The sequence below is a fragment of the Seriola lalandi genome, unplaced genomic scaffold (genome assembly GCF_002814215.2).
Source record: "Seriola lalandi dorsalis isolate HSWRI2012SDOR001 ecotype SW California unplaced genomic scaffold, Sedor1 jcf7180002053435, whole genome shotgun sequence".
In the NCBI taxonomy this organism is placed as follows: domain Eukaryota; kingdom Metazoa; phylum Chordata; class Actinopteri; order Carangiformes; family Carangidae; genus Seriola; species Seriola lalandi.
In genome coordinates, this window is record NW_019523988.1 from 112,905 (window position 1) to 133,532 (window position 20,628).

At 41.3% G+C, this 20,628-nt stretch overlaps 1 protein-coding gene across 1 annotated transcript in view; it reads right to left on the bottom strand.

Annotated features, from left to right (window-relative positions):
* Positions 1-20,628, bottom strand: part of snd1 (staphylococcal nuclease and tudor domain containing 1) — a 168,477-nt gene that overhangs the window by 103,122 nt on the left and 44,727 nt on the right. Inside the window, exon 15 of the mRNA XM_087172590.1 lies at positions 11,679-11,788. Within this exon, the coding sequence (XP_087028716.1) occupies positions 11,679-11,788 (110 nt within the window). The remainder of the gene's footprint in view (positions 1-11,678; positions 11,789-20,628) is intronic.

The window sequence follows — 20,628 nt, forward strand, 5'->3', positions numbered from 1 at the left end:
ACATGTTGTCCATGTCAATGAGCTAGTGTAGGAGTGACTGCAGGTGAACCTGTGCCAGTATAACTATGCCACCTCTGCATAAAAACTGATCAAAGCATAAACCATCTCAGAAAATAGACAGTAAAGAACGTCTAAATCCAGTGGCTGCTTATTAATGTCAGATGAGACAAAACTAAAAGTTTGTGAGATCTTCCAGAGCTGTACTGTGACAACCTAAAAGATAAGTTAGTGGAAGCAGAGGATATAAATATAAAGATGTAATTAATTGAATAGAAGTTAGAACTCTTAAACCTGGCAAATCCATACAATAAGGAAGGGCTTAAAGCCCTGCAGCATGAAGTAATAATGGATTGATTTTATTTTCTAAAAACAAGTACAATAAACTGAATCGCTAGTGTCAGGACAGATCTTACATCTCCATACATGAAGTGACAGTGAGTCTGCAGCACTGACTTACCAGAACTGCAGATTCCTTGAACAGTAATTGTTTTCAGGGCCGTGTAAAGCGTTTCAGAACCAATAACTTCTCAACAAGAGGTGAATCAGAGGCGCTGTGTAGCCCCAAGCTGAGCGTGACCTCGTCGGCCTGGCTGATATAAGAGTACCTGCCCAATGAGGTGAACCAATAATTAGACAACCATTTATACTGCTCTTCTCCCCTCACTCGCTGGTCCCTCACTCCAGCTAATTAAACACGACCAGACACATCAAAGACGTGTAAGTGCATGCAGGCTTGTGTTTGTCCATCTATTATAGCTGTTGTTGCTGCAGTGAAATGACTTCAAACCAAGTTGGGAGTCATATTTGAGGATGTACTCAGTGTGTAAACATCAGGGACTAGAGCCACAAGACAGAAAAAATATTGTACAAGTAGGTGGTATCATGCAGTGGTGATATGAGAAGCAGAGGGCCTATAGACTTACTACTCTAATGGGAATTTAATACTATGAGGAGGGGAGGAGGATGTGGCTCAGCTCGTGGGATGAGTAAACGCAGAGAGTATAGGAGGACAGGGAAATGATCTTAGAAAAGAAGAAACTACAGAAAGGGGAGACAAGGAAAGGTGGCTCAAGTTTAGGAGAGGAGAGGAGGCGAGGCTCAGGGTAGAAGAGACTTGGCAAGCATTCTCCCTCCCACTCTGTTGGCAGCAGAGGCACAAACTGTTTGCTCACAGCAGTACATGCATCTATTAGTATTGTTCCAGGAGATAATAACTGTGTGTGTGAATGCGTGTGTGTGTGTGTGTGTGTGGATATACATGTGTGTTTGAGTGTCAGTTCTCAGCCAAAAGTAGCAAACGAGTTGCAGTGAGGTGGCAGACAAACAATATGGAGCAGCAACATAAAATGTATGTGGAAGTGAGCGTTTGTCTGTCTGTGGGTGTGTCAGACTATAGTGCTAAACGTCAGCACTACAGAAACACCAGAGGCCACCGTGCTAACAACCTCACAGCTCCTGACAGCTCCTATGAGTCTTAGCAATGGTGTAGCTGCTGAATGAGAACAAAAATGTTTTATCCTGGCTAGAATGGTAAGGTGTTCAAATGTTACTGTCTATTATACTAACACATACAAATAGGCAGTCAAAATAAAAGACTTCCATAAACTCAGACACTGAAACATCAAAGAATATGAAATTTACTGCAGTCCTCGGCAGTACTGATCACCTTTGAAACAAGGCTATCTGAGCGCACTTACACGGAAGCAAACACTCTCACTTTAAGAGAGATTCAGCTGGCAACAGAAGCATTTTAAGAAACTGCAGTGCCCCGGCCAGCCTTTCTTGGAACTTCCCCTGCATACACCCCTGCACATTCAGAAGGAGATTCAGCCAGCAAAGGGGTTTAAAGAAACTACATTTCTATAGCTGGCCTCGATTGAAGCTACGCTTGTGCACACATACACACAGCTCCCTGCCTGTCGCCCACTTCTGCCATTAGCTTTATCTGTCTGAATTCAAAGCTGGGAGCCCAATCCCCGTTGGTTTTCTGAAAAGATTTTGCCAGGCTTGTTCTTCTCTTTATGCCCCCGACTTTCCTCTGGGAAAACATTGAAAAAGAGGGAGAGGGAGAGTGGGGGGAAAGAGATGCCGATCGCTGACACAGCCGCTGAGATCGCCTCTCTCTTGTTGGTAAGGGATATAAAGAAATGGAATGAGAGAAGAGGTAGATGGAAAGAGATGCTGAGATGGGGATAAGAGTGCGGGCGTGAGGACGTTATGCTGGGGTAAGCTGGCAAAGGATTACCGCTTCAAATCTCTCCTCTTTTTGGCCTTTATTTGGCGCTTATTTATTCAGATCTTTGAGGCTCACGCCAGGTACACACACATGCACACAGACAAAAGGAGAGTCTGGTGAATGTCGAGGTAAAAAGGCGAGAGGAAAAAGAAAAGGACAAGACAAGAGGAGATGGGAGGTCTAGATAGGTGTGCCCTCTAAGCAGCAGGGGCCAGTCGTTGACAACTCAATAAGCGAGCGAGTGACGGAGGAGTGACATGAAACAAGGAGACACACACATAGAAGAGGCGCGGAAGAGGAACAGGTGAGGGTGGATGGTGTGAACAGCAGGGTGTGTGTTTGTCTGCATCAACCGTATGTAAATCTGCCATCATAGAAAAAGAGTACAGACAGGGAGTAGACAGACTGCCTCTTTTTATCATGACAGCTAACTTCAGCGTGTGTGTGTGTGTGTGTGTGTGTGTGTGTGTGTGTGTGTGTGTGTGTGTGTGCGTGCGCACACACGCAAACGTGCGAACCCAATTGTGTGTGCGTCTTTGCTCTATGTGTTTTAACCCCACAGCAAAGACAACATTGATATGTAGCAATTGCTGTGTTGTCAAGGGAACCATTAGCAGGACGGAGAGGCTGGTATCTGCAGCACACGCACACTAACATGTATGTCAACCCTCTTGCACGGTTGTTAGTGATTACTGAGAAAATAATTCCTCTGCATAGGTCCTGCATATAGATCCCAGGTTGAAAGAAGCTACAAGTAGAGCGGCAGCTGATGCTGACTGCGAAGCAATGGAAACAACATCAATATGCCTCTTCATTACATCCAATCTATCTATGCATTTGATGTACGCATGGTGGAGACACAAAGAGAGATAAATGTGCATTTGTCCATCAAAACTGTCGACATGTTACGCTGCCGTGTCACAGCCCTCAAAAGAATAGGATCAATCTAAGCATCAATAAAGAATAGAGTCAAAGGGCCATTTCCTTAGGCGGGCTCATCACAGATTCAACTAACATATGGTGAAGGACAGACTATATGGTGTTTCTAGTAGTGTGCACTATCTAGGTCAGACTGCAACAGTGAGAATTCACTGCAGAGACACTCAAATTCTAGCATTAAATGTCAGTTTCTTTTAATTATGTTTTATACAAACATGGCCTGAAAATTATCAGCTAGGGACAGAATTTATTTGTTGATGATTAATATAAACGGACAGTTAATTTTGCCTATGATGTCAATCGCAGGACATTTTTATTACAGTGTCATACAGCGTTCATGTGTAGATAACGAAAACCTAGCGGCCAGCAGCTCAGAAGGCAGCGCAGCAGGGGGATTCGGGTGTTTGTGTGTGTGTTTAGAGTGTGTGCATGGAACTGTGTGTAATAGTGTTTTCCTTGCCGGTCAGCCGCAAAAGAGGCAGGCTGTAGAGAGGTTACTGAAAGTAACATGTGCTACACAAAATCACAGAGGGTGCAAGTCAGGGTAATGAAAGACAAGTACAGGAAACATAAAAAGGAAAATCAAAGTGTGTGTGCATGTGCGAATGCTAACATTAATTTAGTGAAGAGCATAAAATGCCAGTCGAGTGAGAAGAACAGAGAGGCAAGACAACAATAATGGCAAATTAAGATATAAGCAATAAAAACGAAGCTGACTAATGGGGCAGAACAAAAGATGAAGGAGAATCAGCTGACCGAAGGAGGATTAACAAGACAGCACTTGGAGAATAAAAACACCAGTCAAAGTTGAGGCATTTTCTGACTTGTTTTTAGACCCCCATCTGCCAGCCATTCCATCTCCTTGGATTAGTTTGTTATCTCTTTTATTTTTATGGTCAAAACTGTTCAGGTTGGACATTTCTGTGTGTCAAAGTCTAATTTTGGGCCACATTTTTACTTCTGAAACTGCTTTAAACCAGCCTTTTCAATAACCAACAGGGGCATTAATGTGTCCCTCTTGTTGTTGATAAAAACCCATAACAAGACTAAAATTGCTTAAACTGTCAGGCAGCTATTGAGCAACTGAGTGTGCCCTGTAGACTGACCTCTTTCAATAATGCAGTCGTAACTCCCAACTCTGCCAATTTGTAGATTTAATATTGATTCTTTGTCCTTTATTTTCTTTTTGATGATTCTCTTCCTCTATTTGTCATCTCCGACTCTCACAGGCTGGACTGTGTTGACTGATGGAATAAAGTAAGAAATTGAAACAAACTGCAAACAAAACTGCCTGTTATTAGAACAATAGACTGGTAGAGAAGGAGAAAAATAAGAGCCAAGAAGAAGAAGGAAGAACAACAGCCGAATAATAAGACATGTAATGACGTGTCTGTTGATACAGCCACTGGCTATTCTGGCTGTCTGCCTCCAGTGTTCTCAGACAGACCAAAATTCAATATCTAGTTTAGCTATTTTCTTTTTAAGAGAGAGGGACCAGAGTATAACCGGGGGAACGGCAAACAAAGGCACAGCAGAGACAATGGAAGCCTGTTCCTGCTGCTTAAATCACTTCTGAAACTTCTCAGGTCTTGTGGCCTCAGGTTCAATAATAATTTAACAACTATATTTGTTTAGAAATATGAGCACCCACGCTGATGTACCGCGTCCATTTTGCCCTCTCTTGCTCTCCAACTGTAACTTTTAGCCTTAAAGTGTGGCAGAAAAGCAGCGAGAACGTCGACCAATGCGGGGGGGATAAAATGGAGCGCAAAAGAAAGGAAAAGACAGAAAGAAAGAGAATTAAAAATGAGATGAATACAGTGAGTGATATACTGTGAGACAGTGCAGTGTAAGTGCATGAGAGCATTATACTATTGCCCTCATTGATGTGGAAGAGTACTGCAGTGCCCTTCATGTAGAGGAAAAGGCTAAGAGGATTCAGCTGGTCCCCAAGCACTGTGTGTGCCTGTGTCTTTGCACTGTTTGCAGGGTATGCTTATCAGGGTGGATGGCGAAGTTGCAATTCCATCACACACACACACTAAGCAGAAGGTCGAGTTGGGGCGATAAAGAAGTGAGCAGGTTTCTCCCCTCCTCTCATCTCTCCATCTCTATTCTGGCCCATCTATCTATCCGTCACTGCAATGGTGTGAATGTGCTTATGTGGGTCGCTGTGTTCACCTTCAGGCTGTAATTCACGATTTTCAAGGAACAAAGCCGCCCAACTGTGACACTGATGCACGTAAAACAGCCTGAGCAGGACTGCTTTTTTTTTTTTTTTTTTGCTACAAAACCAAAACTCTAGCTGAACTTGAACCTGTGACACCAATTAGTTAAAAGTAATGTAGAAAGACTATTGTGAGAAACAGGATTTATGGTCAGTACTCAACAGAAACTACTATCTAATGGTATCATTCTCACCAGGTGGGTGTCAAGGTCAAACTTTGAATTACAAAGTCAATCTCGATCTAAATTGCAAACTAGCATGGTTTGCCAGTTATCTTCCCACTACTGCTCTACTAAACCAAGCGAAACACAACCACCACCAACACAGAAACACAGCTACTGCTCAACAGTGAGACGTGGCCAGAATATGGAACTTAAACTAATTGTCCATGTATCTATCTATGGATTGTGTAGCAAAGGTGTATGACTTGACAATACAAACACCAAGATTTGTTTTTTCCTTGTGTGTGACTGTTAATGGTAACATTAGCAGAAGAAATAACTATACTATGATGGTAAAAAATATTAAATATTTCTGACAGTAGCAGTAATCCGGATATCGAGCTGCCTCCTGCACTCGTGGTTTGTTTAACTACAGTATGTGGTGGGAAAAAAAAAAGCACCCGGGGGGCTGTTCACCGTCCCCACCGTCTGTCTGTCTCGCTGACCAGGAAACCACACCATGCATTATTCATTATGTCTGTAATGCATGGTGTGGTCTCCCCCGCACACAATCACACACATACTGTGCATGCTTGTGCCAAAGTATGAGAAAGAAAAACAAGTCAAAAATAGATGCAAAAACCAAACACATACAAATGCATGTCTGCAAAATAGGCCAAGATGAACAACAGAATGTGAGTCAAGTGTGTGAGAGAGAGAGACAGAGGTGGGGGGGGGGGGGGGTGAGAGGAAGAGACATGGTCAAAGAGTGTGAGATGCAGTACTTGTGTAATCGGCCTCATGCCAAAATAATTCAAGCGTGATCAGAAATCAATGTGAGAGCATAGAAGCTGTGGAGAAATCCAATGCTGTCCTGCGGCCCTGAAAGGCAAAAATAAGACGTATAAAAGAGGCTCAAATGCATGAAGGATGCATTCTGTGTGCCTGTTTGTGTGTGTGAAGAATGCTAAATAAATTGATCCGAGTTGCACTGACCACAGATGTGCACAGAGAGAGAGGGAAGAAAAGAGACAACTAGTTAACACTTCAATTATCCACTTGCAACAGTGTGCTATTTATAGTGATACAATAAGAATTATTACACGGAACAGAAAGCAAAATCCTCTTGATATTGCAAAGGTGTTGGATTTATTGGTATTTAATTAAAATGCTCACCGAGGACAGTGATTAAAACAGAGAGCTCTAAGATCTGTAGAGGTAGGCATTAGCAGGGCATCTTTGATGCCACGCTGGCACCGTGACTCATCAGCGCTCCACAACACAACCTCCTGCAGGTCTGAAGGCAGCCTGCGCCAACCCCCACCCATGGCAACCTGGTGCCTACAGTGCTCATTTCACAATGTGGGGAAGGTGGGTGCGGGGGGACCTGGTTTAAGCACGAGTGGGCCAGGATTGGGTGCCATGCACAAGGGAGCAACATGCATGCTACATGACACTGACACTCAGAGACACAGGTAAGTGCCTGTTTGTGTTTATGTGTGTTAAGACAATTACAATGTTAAAATACTAACCCATCTTTGTTTTGTTTATTTTGTACTGAATGGATCCTTTTTCAATGCCAAGATTTCTTTTCAACTACAGTTGAAACTTCAGGTGAAACGAGCAAAAATGTGTTAACGGATGAAATACACAACAAACTGTCTATCAAACTATAAAGTAGCAACTCGACCATGGCTGCTCCTGCCTTGTTTGAAAACATTGTCAGCAGTCTGGAAACAAGTTTTCAGAGTGGAATGACTTGGAATAATGATGTGTGGTTCTAACTCCAAATATCTTTGGTTTTAGGTTCAGTGAAATGTAAAATAATCCATCACAAGTGCATAAGACACAATTTAGTTTCTAAAAACAAATTGTTGTATGTTGTAGTTACTTACAACAAGCTTGTTGGCAATCGTCTTCAGCTTTCTGAACTTAATATATGAATACAAAAATAAACAAGATGAAAATGTAAAGGAAAAAAAAAGCCAGGGCACTCTTTATGTATGCACCTGCTTTCATTAAATGCCAACAAGAAAGTGAGAGAATGTAAGCCATGAGCATTTCTAAGTGTGAGATGGAGAGAAACTGCTGTTGAGTAGGCAGCAAGGGCAGTACAGTAGATGAGAGACCACCCAGACTAAATGAGGTCAATAGGACTGACGGTGTATGTAGGTGGGAACAGTACACTGAATATTACTGTCCACTTAGCCCGCTCTCGTCCCTGCTCAATCAAACCCTCCATCTCTGCTTCACCTGCTTTTCTTTTTCTTCCTTCCTCTCTCATCTGGTGATCAGTTACACAACTGCAAATGCAAATATATACAACAGTGGTTCCAATCAGGGGGCTTTCCTATGCTGATTAATGCAAACTAAAAAAAAAAAAAAAGTTTCAGAGCCGATTAGTCCAAGATAAAATATTACATACAGCACAAGTAGATGCATTTGATATCTATCCTTGAAAAATGTGATACCACGTGTAAGCCATTGCTCATCTTTAAAAAATGGCTTTTAACTTTAAAGTATGATGCATCTTACTTTCAGGGCAGCGTCACACTTTCATCGTAGGCATTAAATTTTTCACACTGCTGCCATCTCAGTTAAGAGTGATGCTCATTAAATGTACAGTATTTTAATGAGGTGCTGGGTATAGTTCAAATTTTATTTCACTGACTTATGTCCTTAACTAGCCACCACTGCACTACTAATTATGTCCTGTGTCTAGCTGACTCATCCCAGATAAACACGTCAATGCAGTAAAATTCCTCTGTTCGCCTCCCTCCTGGTTAGGCTGAGCATTTGAAGTTGCCACCCAAAAAGCATAAAGAAAATCAACAGAGAGGCTCAGTGACTGAAATAGTGAATGGATGTTTTTTTGTCAATGGAAGGTGGGAGGTGAGAGAAATTAAATGGAAGACATCAAAAAATAAAAAGGGAAATGTCTGGGGAGTGGTGTTTACCAATGTGTTTTCTTTTTTTCTCAGAATTCTGTGCTGCTGTTTCGGTTCCACGCTGGGAACGGGAGCAGTGTCTGTCAGAGATTAACACTACACAGAGAGAGCGGGGGGGGGGGGCAGACAGACAGACGGAAAGAGAGACAGAGAAAGAAGGGAGGGAGGAGGGAGGGAATAGAGGAAGACAGAGCAGATAAACAGAAACGTGATTTTAAAAAGGGGGAGTCTGAAAGTGAGAGAAATGTTTAAAAAGCAAGAGAGAGCAAGCAAGAGACGCAGGGGGAATGAGGGGTGTTGGGGGGTTTATAAATAGAGGAGACAGAAACCAGGGCCTCTCCCCTCACTGGATGCCACATTAATTATGCGTGTCTGCATCAGGAGAAATTAAGACATGGCTGTTTGGCAGTTTAGAGAGAGAAATTGAGAAAAGAGGTGATAGGGAAAAATAGCAGGCGAGGAGAGAGAGAGCTACAAGCGAAAGTCAGACAGAGATTTAAACCTGGACACCAATGACGAGGAGGGAGACGAGAGTGAGCGACAAATGAATGGAAAAAGGAATGGCGGAAAGAGAAAAGGCTATTAGTGAAAGACCAAAACAGCAGCACAAAGGCATGAAAGGAGCAAAGCATGCTCATGTCTGCACCCAAACAATTTCAAAGACGACAAGAAAAAGAGAACAGCTAATTACAGAGTAGTGAAATATGGAAGAGTGTGTGTGTGTGTGAGTGTGTGTGTGTGTGTGTGTGTGTGTGTGTGTGTGTGTGTGTGTGTGTGTAAAAGCATATGGACCATTGAGTTAACATGTCATCAGATCAACAAAGCCCTTGAAAGCTCAAAATGGCTGTCAAGCAGCATAAGCCAGAAAAATATTTTATGAATTCAAATAACTACGCCACCAAAACCCAAATCAAATGTGATTCACGTGAGGGCATCTTCGGCACTTCCTTAAAAGCTCCCGCAATCAGATACTATTCAGAGATGCATCAACAGCAGAATCTTATGCTAATGAAATCAAATGATCCATATTCATGTTCGAGTGTCACACACCTTAATAACGTGTTTCGGTTACGCTCACTGTGCTCGACAGGGTAAGGAAAGTTCTTCCTTTCCATCGTACATCATGTCTTCAATTCCGCTGCTGCTGCTGCTAACTCGTCTCTTGTTAGAGCTCCTGCACTTCCTCTCACCTCTCTGCTCTTGCTTCTCTCATGCAGAGAGAATCCCGTTTCACTGTCAGGCATTGTATAACATTAGACTATCATTTGACTATTTTCCAGCTAGGTGTGTGCGCGTGTGTGTGTGTGCGTGTTCCAGAGCTAACAGAGAGACCCAATCTGATTTTCTACACAGGGATTTTTTTTTTCAGCTAGAAACTTTCTTTTGGATAATGATTTTGCCAGCTCTTATGTGTGAATGCTTAACTGTGTTATCTACTTGAACGTGTCCCTTTGAGAGTGTGTGTTTGTGTTCATATTAGCCCATAACAGCAGGTCAGTGCAGCCAGCCAAACGGCCCCCGCACTGGGCTCAGGACTCATTATGTGGCTCGGTCCCGCCTGCTAACTCCCACCTACCTGTGAAAAACTTGCTGACAACACCAGTGACTGGCAAGGGAGAAAATGTGTGAGAGAGTGTGTGCGTCAGTGTGTGTGTATAGGGTAGAAGAGGTTATGGGCATGATAACGAATGCTTAATTTATCTCAGCACATACAGAAAAAAAAAAGTGTGGCAAAGCATGTTGTTGTGTGCATCTATGTATCTGCAAAAATAAGAAAAATTCACATCGACCTGTAACTGCTACAGCACCTCTGCACTGAGTCATAGAACATTTTGTCAATCAAAATCCCCTGTTGCTTGCATCAATTATTTCACAGCCGAGGCTTTCTTGATACAACCTATATTACTGGTTTGTACACACCACCGCACACACGTACACACTCTGACACCAGTCCACATCCAACGCTGACCAAGGCTACATTTCCATGACAATTAAACACCGGAGGACAGTGGAGTCATCCACCCTACGCAAAAAAACCCCCTTTAAAACGGAGATAGGAAGAGAGGGGGAGTAAAAGAGAGCAAGAGAGAGGGAGTGTGTGGCTTGGATAAGTGGTGGCAGGATTATAGCTAGTTCCATCATGGCTTTGGTCCGTTCACTGCTTCTTATAAAAACCTATTAGCATGTGAATGAACAGCCACACAGTGGATGGAGTTTTCTAAAGCCCAGGAGCACTGATCCACTATCAGGTGAGCTTTCTATAAACTGGGAGTAAGTGGGGAGGATGGTGGGTGGGTGTGTGGGTGTGGGTGTGGGTGTGGGTGTGTGTGTGTGTGTGTGTGTGTGTGTGTGTGTGTGTGTGTGTGTGAGATTTGAGGGTAGTCAATTTGATTGACTATCAGACTTTTGTCTGGATTTTTGTTGAGATTTTAAAGCACTCAAAGTAGGAGTACAATGCTTTAAATGCTGTAATAACTCTCACCTGAAAGTAAACTATCTAGACAGCCTATTAAAACCAGTGACCTATGTTCGTACAAACTGTCTTGACAATATAACAGATTGTCATTTTTTGGACAAAAACAGATGAAAACTACTTGACATCAGAAACAGAGAAACTGTCAAAGGTCAAAGAAAAAAATGTTTTTGGTGTATGTCTGGACAAATGTGAACGTGAAAATGTGACTATCTGGACATTTTTAAACAAAGATTTAAAAGAAACAAGAAAAAAATCCTGTCTACACAACATAAATAAATTACTGTCTTGTGTTAATGAAAAATTGCAAATGTGAGAATAATCAGTGGTATATGTCATTTCCTGAGTTTTAATCTCTGTTGCCCATATAAAATGGGTCTGGATCTTCACAGTGTAGCAATCACACAAAAACACAGGGAGGCTCCATGTTGGGAATAAGACTTAATGCCAAAGTAGCTGCTGTGATTAACAGTATCTGTTATTAAAAGTATAACAGACATTCTTCTCACGTCTCTGAACCAAAATGATCTTATGTTCAAAGCAAACTATACTTGGACTGTGAGTGTGAAAGTAAAATGCAGAAATGTAGGTGCCAAAGTAGCAGAACATCAAGAGTTTCCAAAACAGGAGTGGGCATTGAAACAATAACAGACATGTTGAGATCAGGGCCAGAATGTCCCGCTATAGTGCTTACCTCTCTTTGCAGCACCAGCTCTTTGGTGAACAGCATGGCCTCATCACTGAAAGGTTCAGCCACCTGCATGCCCCCAGGCAGATTCCTGGAACTGCGTGGACATTCAATACCTAGCCAAAGACAACACAATTGCAGGAGTTAAAAGGACAGCACAGCAGTTAATCAAAAGAACAGCAAGATGTCCTGAATAGCTTAAAATTTATTTGGCATGAACAGTCAGAAAAGACCAGGAAACATTAATGGATCTGTTTGTCAGAAATGAAATACTCTGGGAATTCATATAAATATCTGAAAGTCAGTGAACAGACTTGTAGCCACAATTTCCCGGAAACTCTAGTGCTCCCGACAACATCAAGCATCCTTCTCATCCCTCTCAGCAGGTCAAGCTCAAAATCACTTAGAAACACTATTTCACAAATGCATGTCAGTGAGTGACACAATATAGATTAGCCAGCTACATTATCATCTACAGTAAATGGATAATTAGTCATCAAGGGGTCAATGCTGAGTGCCTAAATCCCTTCTGTATAAACCGTTTCCACTGAATGCCAGCCTTAGTGGAATTTGCGTCTTTGGGGCCCTGTGACATCAACTTTGGTAGATCTTCAGAGCCTCTTTTATAGAGTTCATGTAGGAATGGATAAGCTCCAGGGCAGTGGTGGGAGATAGAGGAATGAGTGGGTATAAAGGCACTGTGAGACTGTACAATTTCTACATGTTCACCCTGTTTAAAAAAATATACTGTGATAAAAGATGGTGTATGCAAGAAAGGTATATGCATAACGGAGAATTTCTGTATTTGAAAGCGAATGGGACTGGGCTGTAGGGTAGCGTGAGTGTGCTGATCTAAGACTTACAGAAAGTTTAAGTTCTGTGCAAAGTCTTCAAATACACTATGAATTTTGCATGTGCAGCCTCAATTGGAGGAGCATACCTAGCTTCAACTGAGACTCATTCTTTTTGTCTTATCCCCCTGAGGACTTAATATGTGTGTGCATGCAACATGTGCTGCAGTGCACACTGAACAAGCCAACACTGAACATCAACTATAGCATAATAGGAGCTATACATTAATGTTAAGCTCCTGTTCTCTCCAAGTTTTTGAATTAATATAAATCTACATGCAGTAGCAAACATGTTGGTGCAGAATAACCTAATGATAGTTTCACTTTTCACTCAGGAAAATGATGCTCAAAATCCAATTGAGAACTTAAAATACATGTGTGCACTAAAGGAAGTATGAGCTGAAATAAGAAGAATACACATTTTTCACTGGTACTTCCGTCTTCAAACTTGTCAATACAACGGTGCTTTGCAGTGACATTAATCTGGGACACGGTGTACCAGGTGTGTCTAAAGCTCGGCTGCTGTTCTCTCTGTAAGTGCTAACAGAGGAAATCTCTCAAGATCTGCTCCGCAAGCCACATTTGTATTATTAATCTGTTGAGGTTTTGTCCCTGAGCCCTCTTTAAATACATAGCTGGATTTTTTTTTTTCTTTTTTTTTTTTAATTTAAGAATGTTATGGAGCTGAATCAAATATTTGATTACTGCACTTAACAAAAAGGTTAACTCTTTAAAAGGTGATTTTTGTATTTTTTGTTTTGTTTCTGTGCTGTACATGTTTTTACCCTGTCTTAGTTTTTTGACAGCAAGTTATACATAGTCAGGAGCAGATAACTGCCACTGTTTTACATAATTGACTACAAGAAGACCACTACAGCCAGCCAAAAGTGTGACCAAACTGTTGCAGATTATCTTAGTATAACGAGGCAGCTAACCTAACAAGCATGCATTTGTTCGCTTGCATGGTTGTATAACTCCACAAAAGACACAACTATCTCCTGTATTCTATAATATTCTTTAATACTTTCTGCTCCCTATATGCTCCTGTCAGTCCCATTTACGAGGACAAGAACAGGTGACATCAGCGTATTCACACCGGCAGAGAAGAGAAAATGACCCAGGAAAGGCAAAATGAGGCCACAGGACAGTCAGCACACAGGCGTTATGAAGAACTGTTGAGTCAACCTTCTGTAAGACATAAAGGTGTTCAGTGTACGGCACTCAACATTAAAACCAATTTGACAAATGCAAATTTCAACACTTTGCCTGAACTTTTTGTATCTTTTCACTGTAGCTCTAACATTTTTGCTTCTGTAACCTAAGTTCTTGTCTTTATTATTGGTACTGCACTAAAACAGAACTGTAAGCTGTGATAAAAATGTGTTGTGTTTTATATTTATCTAAAACAAACCTAAAGATTGTTGCAGTTATCAATGCACAGTTGAATATGCCATGTCGGTGTGATATTAGGTCTCTTTCTATATTCAAATGTTCAATAAAATACAATAAAAAATAAACCTTTCTGAAGAGCAGAGAGGAGGAGGAGGAGGAGGAAGAGACACTGATGGCCAAGATCATCTGAAAGTATTTATAGAAGTGGACCAGGACAGGGCTTCCACATGGGACACTGTGGCTACAACAGTGCCAGAATAAAGAGGAGGAGAGATGGGGGTTGCAGAATAAAGGAAAAGAAAAAGACAAGAGAAGAAAAGAAGTGGGAGGAGTTAATACTGCACAGTCTTAGCAAAAACTGGTGGATGAAGTAAGTGCTGAGAGGGGGATATTTTAGTTTCTACTTGGGTTGTCCAGGCCTATGATAAGGGCCGGAACTGTGTTTTTCTCTAGCATAATTCACAGAAAAGAATACTGAAGAATGTAATACACAAAGAGGTTTAATTGTATAGCAGATACAGTACAATGTCTCAAAGGGCTTTATACATCCTCAGGAGCAAGCACATGCAACCCAAACTAAGCTCTTTAAAGCAGAAACATCCCCCAAAAATCTAATAGACTAAGAAAAAGCAATAGGATTATTATCCAAAAAGGGGTTATTATATGTCAAATACTAATGTAATAATCCTAAATAAGAAGTCCACCAACATAAGTCAAAGACATAGGTCCATATCTGCGATCCAACGCTCACTGACATGCACGCCTAAAATGACTTACAGCTTTCCTAACTGCACTCAACATCCTCCAACTCCCACAGATGTGTACACGTACACACGTACACACACGTACACACACGTACACACACGTACACACACGTACACACACGTACACACACGTACACACGTACACACGTACACACACACGTACACACACACGTACACACACACGTACACACACACGTACACACACACGTACACACACACAGCCAGGGAGTCACTTAGCACAGCCAATTTGAACCTGAGCCGTGATACATAACTCATGCCTGACACCAAGATAAACATCTGGGTCAAACTACAGGATATCCATCTTATCTGATCTCCCAGATAAACAAGACATATACTGAACTGATCACTCCTGACATCACACTGCACACATAAGCAAACACACACAGGACCCTGTTGTACAGCATCACAAGCTGTTCCTCATACTGGCCTGAAGCACATACCCACATGTCAATCATCCTATTTGGTCTGTAAGACATGAGTATTAGAATTCTCATTTTAAAATGTGTGCGTCAGGCTTTGGAGATAGAACTGAAAACACAGTTAGCAATGACTGCTTGTTGGAACAAATGAATGCACAACTGAATAAACAGATTAAAGAATCAATTTATGTTGTTTCCCAATTCTGCACCCCAACACCTAGAAGACGACAAGCTATCAACCCTTTCATTTAATAATGCAGTGGGTTTGTATCTCTTGTCCCACCATGCTTCTCTCCCCTTCTCTGCTATAAAAGCTCCAGCTCAGAGATGGGCAGGGAGGCCCTGTGGAGAACACGTAACGTCTTAATCTGTGATTTGGGGGAGAGACATGCGCCGGATGAAATACTGCCCGCCGCCTTTGATCAGACACACACCTTTCTTGCTCAAGCATGCACACACATAACTGTCTATTCTTCCACTCACCATCAATATTCTTATTTAAGCCTCAACAAGAAATCAAATGTGCATATATCCAAAAATGTAAAACTATTCCTTTAACTGTTGTTTTTATAATCTAGCTGCCATACTATTCAACTGCAGCTGAACTAATCAAACACTTACAGAAATTAATTATACAAACAATGCTGGAAGGTGACACACAGTGTGTACCTATTCAGCCAGAAGTGATCTAAGTTCTAGTTGTCATTCTTCTCACAAACCAAAAAAAAATAAGAAAAACTGACTGGATGAATTCATATGCATTCATTTCTGCCCAGCGGTTTCTTTTCTAGTATATTTTTTATATTTTTTAATTGAATGTATTTTCAGTTGACCCGACAGAGAGAAAAGGATTGAATCGACCTCTCTTCCTCTGGTAACCAAGCCGAGATAATGAGCTTCATCTTGCAGAAATGGGTGTGGAGGGAGAAATGTAGCAATGTGCGGCTGCTGTGAATTAGTGTCGTCGCTGCAATTTATACAAATATACATCATGTCGGTAATTTTGGTACCAAGACTGTGCATATTGATTAGTCTCTGACTTTTTGTTTATATCCTGCCAGACGCTTTGTGCTCTGGCCTTTGGTATGTCTGCAGGTATAAATGGATCCTTGCAGCATGCAGTCAGCTCAGTATGAATGCCATTAGTGTCCATATTTTTAATGTTATTAAGTTACTAATTCTTGGTGTTTGACGGGCTGTTGACAGGACATAATTAGCACTGCGACAGGCAAACAAACAAAGACCTAAAAGCTGGGGAGGTGCGTAAGTGTGTGCACTGGTGTGTTATTTCAAGTTTAACAGTCAGTTTTTTTCCCTCCTCTGCCATCACAAGTCAGTTCCAAGCAGGGAGTTTAGCCATGGGTGAAAGATGCAGGTGGGCATCACACAGAGGTTAGAGAAGGGTGATTGGGGTAGAGTACTGAATGGTAGAAAGACAGAAGGAGTGCGCTGTTACGAAAAAATCCTAGGATTTTATAACTATCCCTCTCTTTTATCCTCTCAATCCATCCCTCTTCCTCACCATCACCTCGCTGCAGCTCTTGAATGTGAGGCCTCATTACCTCAGACAAGGCAGAAATGAATTCCTCTAAAGCATACATCAGTGTCGAGGGAATTATTCAACATTATATTTCTAATCTTTAATTTGTCAAAATAAATTCTTCCAATTTCAATGACATGGTCTTTTTAACAAAACTACCCCATGGCCTGGTCTGTTGTCTGTGCATAGCTGGTTGGATAATGCAACCCAAATAATGAGTTGTTGGCTAAAGAAAGGCCTCTGACAAGTTACTAATGCTTAGTAAAACTGCAGTTTTCTTGCAGACCATGATTCACTGAAGCACATACAGTATGTGTGTCCACCATCACTAGACGGCAGCGTAAACTCTAATGCACAGCAAACTCAATTTGTTATTTATTAAAGTTCAATATTAGCTGTAGGTTAGACGTGAGCATATTTGCAGGGACTGAGATTTTTACCTCTTGCAGCAGGCACAGGGGTTATGGTGGATGACTGATGTGTCTGTGAGCTGACAGCTCACAGCCTATGTTTAGGTTCAAGATTATAGCTTATACTGCTGTAAATTTAACACCAATGAAGTGTTATTAACCAAAGTTATCATTTCTTCCTCACCAGCAACACCATCAGGTGACAGGCTTTAAAATGTGTCTCAAGGCGTTCACACATCCTGGCCGCAGGTTTCTAATAAATGTGTGAATCTCAATGAGATGCAGTGCTGCAGACCCAAACAAGGACACCAATATATAGAGGTCACAGCAGAGCACAACAACATTTTATTTGTAGATTTTTTTTCTGACTGACTTGCAGCGAGGCTAAACTTTTTTTTGCACACAGACATATTTTGGGGGAACAAGTCTACAAATTTTCTGCTCTACTTCTCCACCATCTTTCCATCTCCTGCACTCACACACTGCAGGAAGTGAACCAGGTGTACACACGCTCACAAACACAACCGTATACACACACTCAGATATCAAAAATCAGACAAATGGCACTAAGCCATAAAAACTGTGTGATGGCTAATGCTTCGTGCTGACACTGTAAATCTCTGTGTCCGAGTGATGGGTGTTTCATCTTTTTGACAGACTGCTGCTCAACATACCTTTCTGAGTAACTTTCAAAGTACACTTCACCTGCTGTGGCCTCCATCGGAAACTCTGTGAAAGCTACTGAAGCCAGTAAACTTTTACAGCCTTTTCACTGCTCGGTCTCCGTTAACTTCAACAGGCCTTTATACTCACGTACTTCACATCAATTGTACTTTTTTGTCTTCTCTTTTACTGCATCCCCTTTTTTTTATCCCTCCTCTGTCCTTTCTGCCTCCACGCCTCTTACTTCACCTCCTCCTCCTCCTTTCATCATCCTTCTATACCCTCCCCCCACCCTTCTTTTCGTTTCAGAAACAGGATGACTCCTTTACCCTTATCAAACTTGCATACGCAAGTGACACTGCACAGGCCAGCAAGTGAGGGGAGAAGAAAGGAAAGGTGATGTGGGAGGGAAGGGAGCTTCCGTTCAACTCCTGAAGCACACCTCCGGCCTTCTTTGAAGCACAGGCTTCTCTTGCTACCCTTTGTTTCCTCATCCCTGTTTTTCTTTAAGCACTGTCTTTGTCCGTCAAGGAAAACTCTGGAAAAGGAAGGAGACTATATGCAGGGAAGATACTGAATCTTTGAGGAGCCTCACTGGAGAAAAAAAATCCTTGCAATGAGTGGGGTTCGGTGTTAAATCAGGACAAATAATATGGCTAAAACAAGGGAAAGAAATGCTGCTGGCGAAGCAGGCTAGGAGTTCAGATTCAAAGATGCCTGTACTGTGGTTTTTTTTTTTTACTTGCAGTGTTACATCACTTACTGCCTTGGGATCATTTCATTTGCAGCACTACTTTAAACAGTTTGTTCTTCAATGGCCTCCCACGACATTTTGAAAGAATAAAACTCTGGCCATGATGAATACAATATGAAGAAAACATGGCTAATGAAACGGATGACTAATGCAAGACTTCTTTTAACCACAACATCCTTTGAATATATTCTCCATTTGTCTGCATGCAGTAAATGTTTACTCAGCACATTGGGATTACTAAACAAGACAGCTCAGCTTATAGAAAACATCTTTTAACCTTTAACACAAAATAAATGGGGTGATTATAAGCGATGATGATACTTAGCTTTGTAAAAGTAATAGGAAGTTATGATTAAAACTTAGTTGTAAAACCATTGTAATGTGACACAATGTATTAAGGCTTTCAGTAGCTCGTCTGATGTATTTTTATGCGTACATACACAATGCATTACATGTGTGTCAATGTACACTTTCCAAAATCTCTTTTAATTGAAAAGCTTCACTATTAACTACAAAGAAATGTAATGAACATGTACGCAAGCACACAGGATACAACACTGCTACTGTAGGTCTGATGGGCCTGTTTAACTTTAAGGTACTGTGCTTATCTAAAACATACATGTCTAATATCAATTCTCAACACCTCATTCTGTCACCGATATGCAATCGTTTTAAGAGAAAAGAGCCTCTGCTGTTTCATACACAGATAAACACAAGAGGCTTGGAGCGGCCGATTTATCATGCACGTCATTTCAAACACAGTCCATGGTGCAGATGATGGTGACTAAAACATGGAGCGATAACTTTGACAGGAAAGAGAAAGTGGAAGGAGATAGGGAGCTCATGGAGATCACAGGTAGAGAGATAATAAGAGGATGTCTGTGCCTTCATTTCATGTATGGTTAAAGGTTTAACATCACTTATCACAAAGAAAACCATGCATACAAGAACATGCAGGCGCAGAAACACTGACCACCCACCAGACGTAATATCTTATCTCATAAACATCTAGTCTGAGAGAAGAAAACAAGATGAAAGGTGATGACAAAAAAAAGCGTGCACACACGTGCACGCACACACACACACCTATGAGGAGAACGTTCTTCAACTAATACAGAGGAGTCTAATTGGAACAGAAGTTAAAAATACACAAGATAGCAAAGGGGATCATTTGTATCAATCAGCACTAATGCAGCCTAATGTTTATATTGTAGACAATATGTGTTGTCTCATTTCCAGCAGATGAATCTTTTCTTCTGGGGACAACCCTAATCAAATCTGCACAGGGGCTATCAGCTCTAATGTGCTTCTTACGATTTGCTAATAACCTTTGATTGAATAAAATCATTCCAAAAGTAGACTATGTAATCACCATCTCACACATACCTAACATTATGTTCTAAGTGTTTACACTGAGCATTCTTATTAAGCAAGAAATGTGAAACGCAAACCAGTGTTATAAAAAGCTTACTAAAAGCTACTATGTGCAGATTGCTTATTGGCAGGGGTCATGTCAATACATCAAGTAGCAGGCAGTGTGAAAAAAATCTGATTATGAAAACCATCAGTGGAGAGCAAAGACAATCAGAAGCAAATTACAAAATTAATGCATCAACAATCCAGCCACACATAATTAAACTGAATCAGAGTTTGTCAGAAATACATTGTCCTACTGGAAATGGAGAGGAACTGTATGGCGGGCAAATGTCAGACTGAAATGGAAAAGCATTGAAACAGATTTTTATTGCAACAATAACAAAGAGTATCATCTGCTGTGGAAGGGATAAGCAATCTCACCATTCCCATGATCTGAGAGGATGTGCAAATCATTGTTGGCTGCCAAGATACAGTCTCAGTGTTTTTATTACTAGCACAAACTGTCAAGACAGTCAAGGAGCGTAAATAAACGACTGGACCTGCTATCAAACACTGTGTATTTCATCCCATCTGCATCTTGCCCTAGACTTCATACTGTTGTTTTTCAGCCTAGAAATGGGTAGAAAAGACAAAAAAAAAAAATGGACGCATTTTTCTCTAGAGCAGCAACAATGGATCGTTTTACATCGATTAATCTTCCCTGTTATTTTCTCAATTATTTGTTTTGGTGTCACTGCCAGTGATGTGAAGCTTTACAGTCTAAGA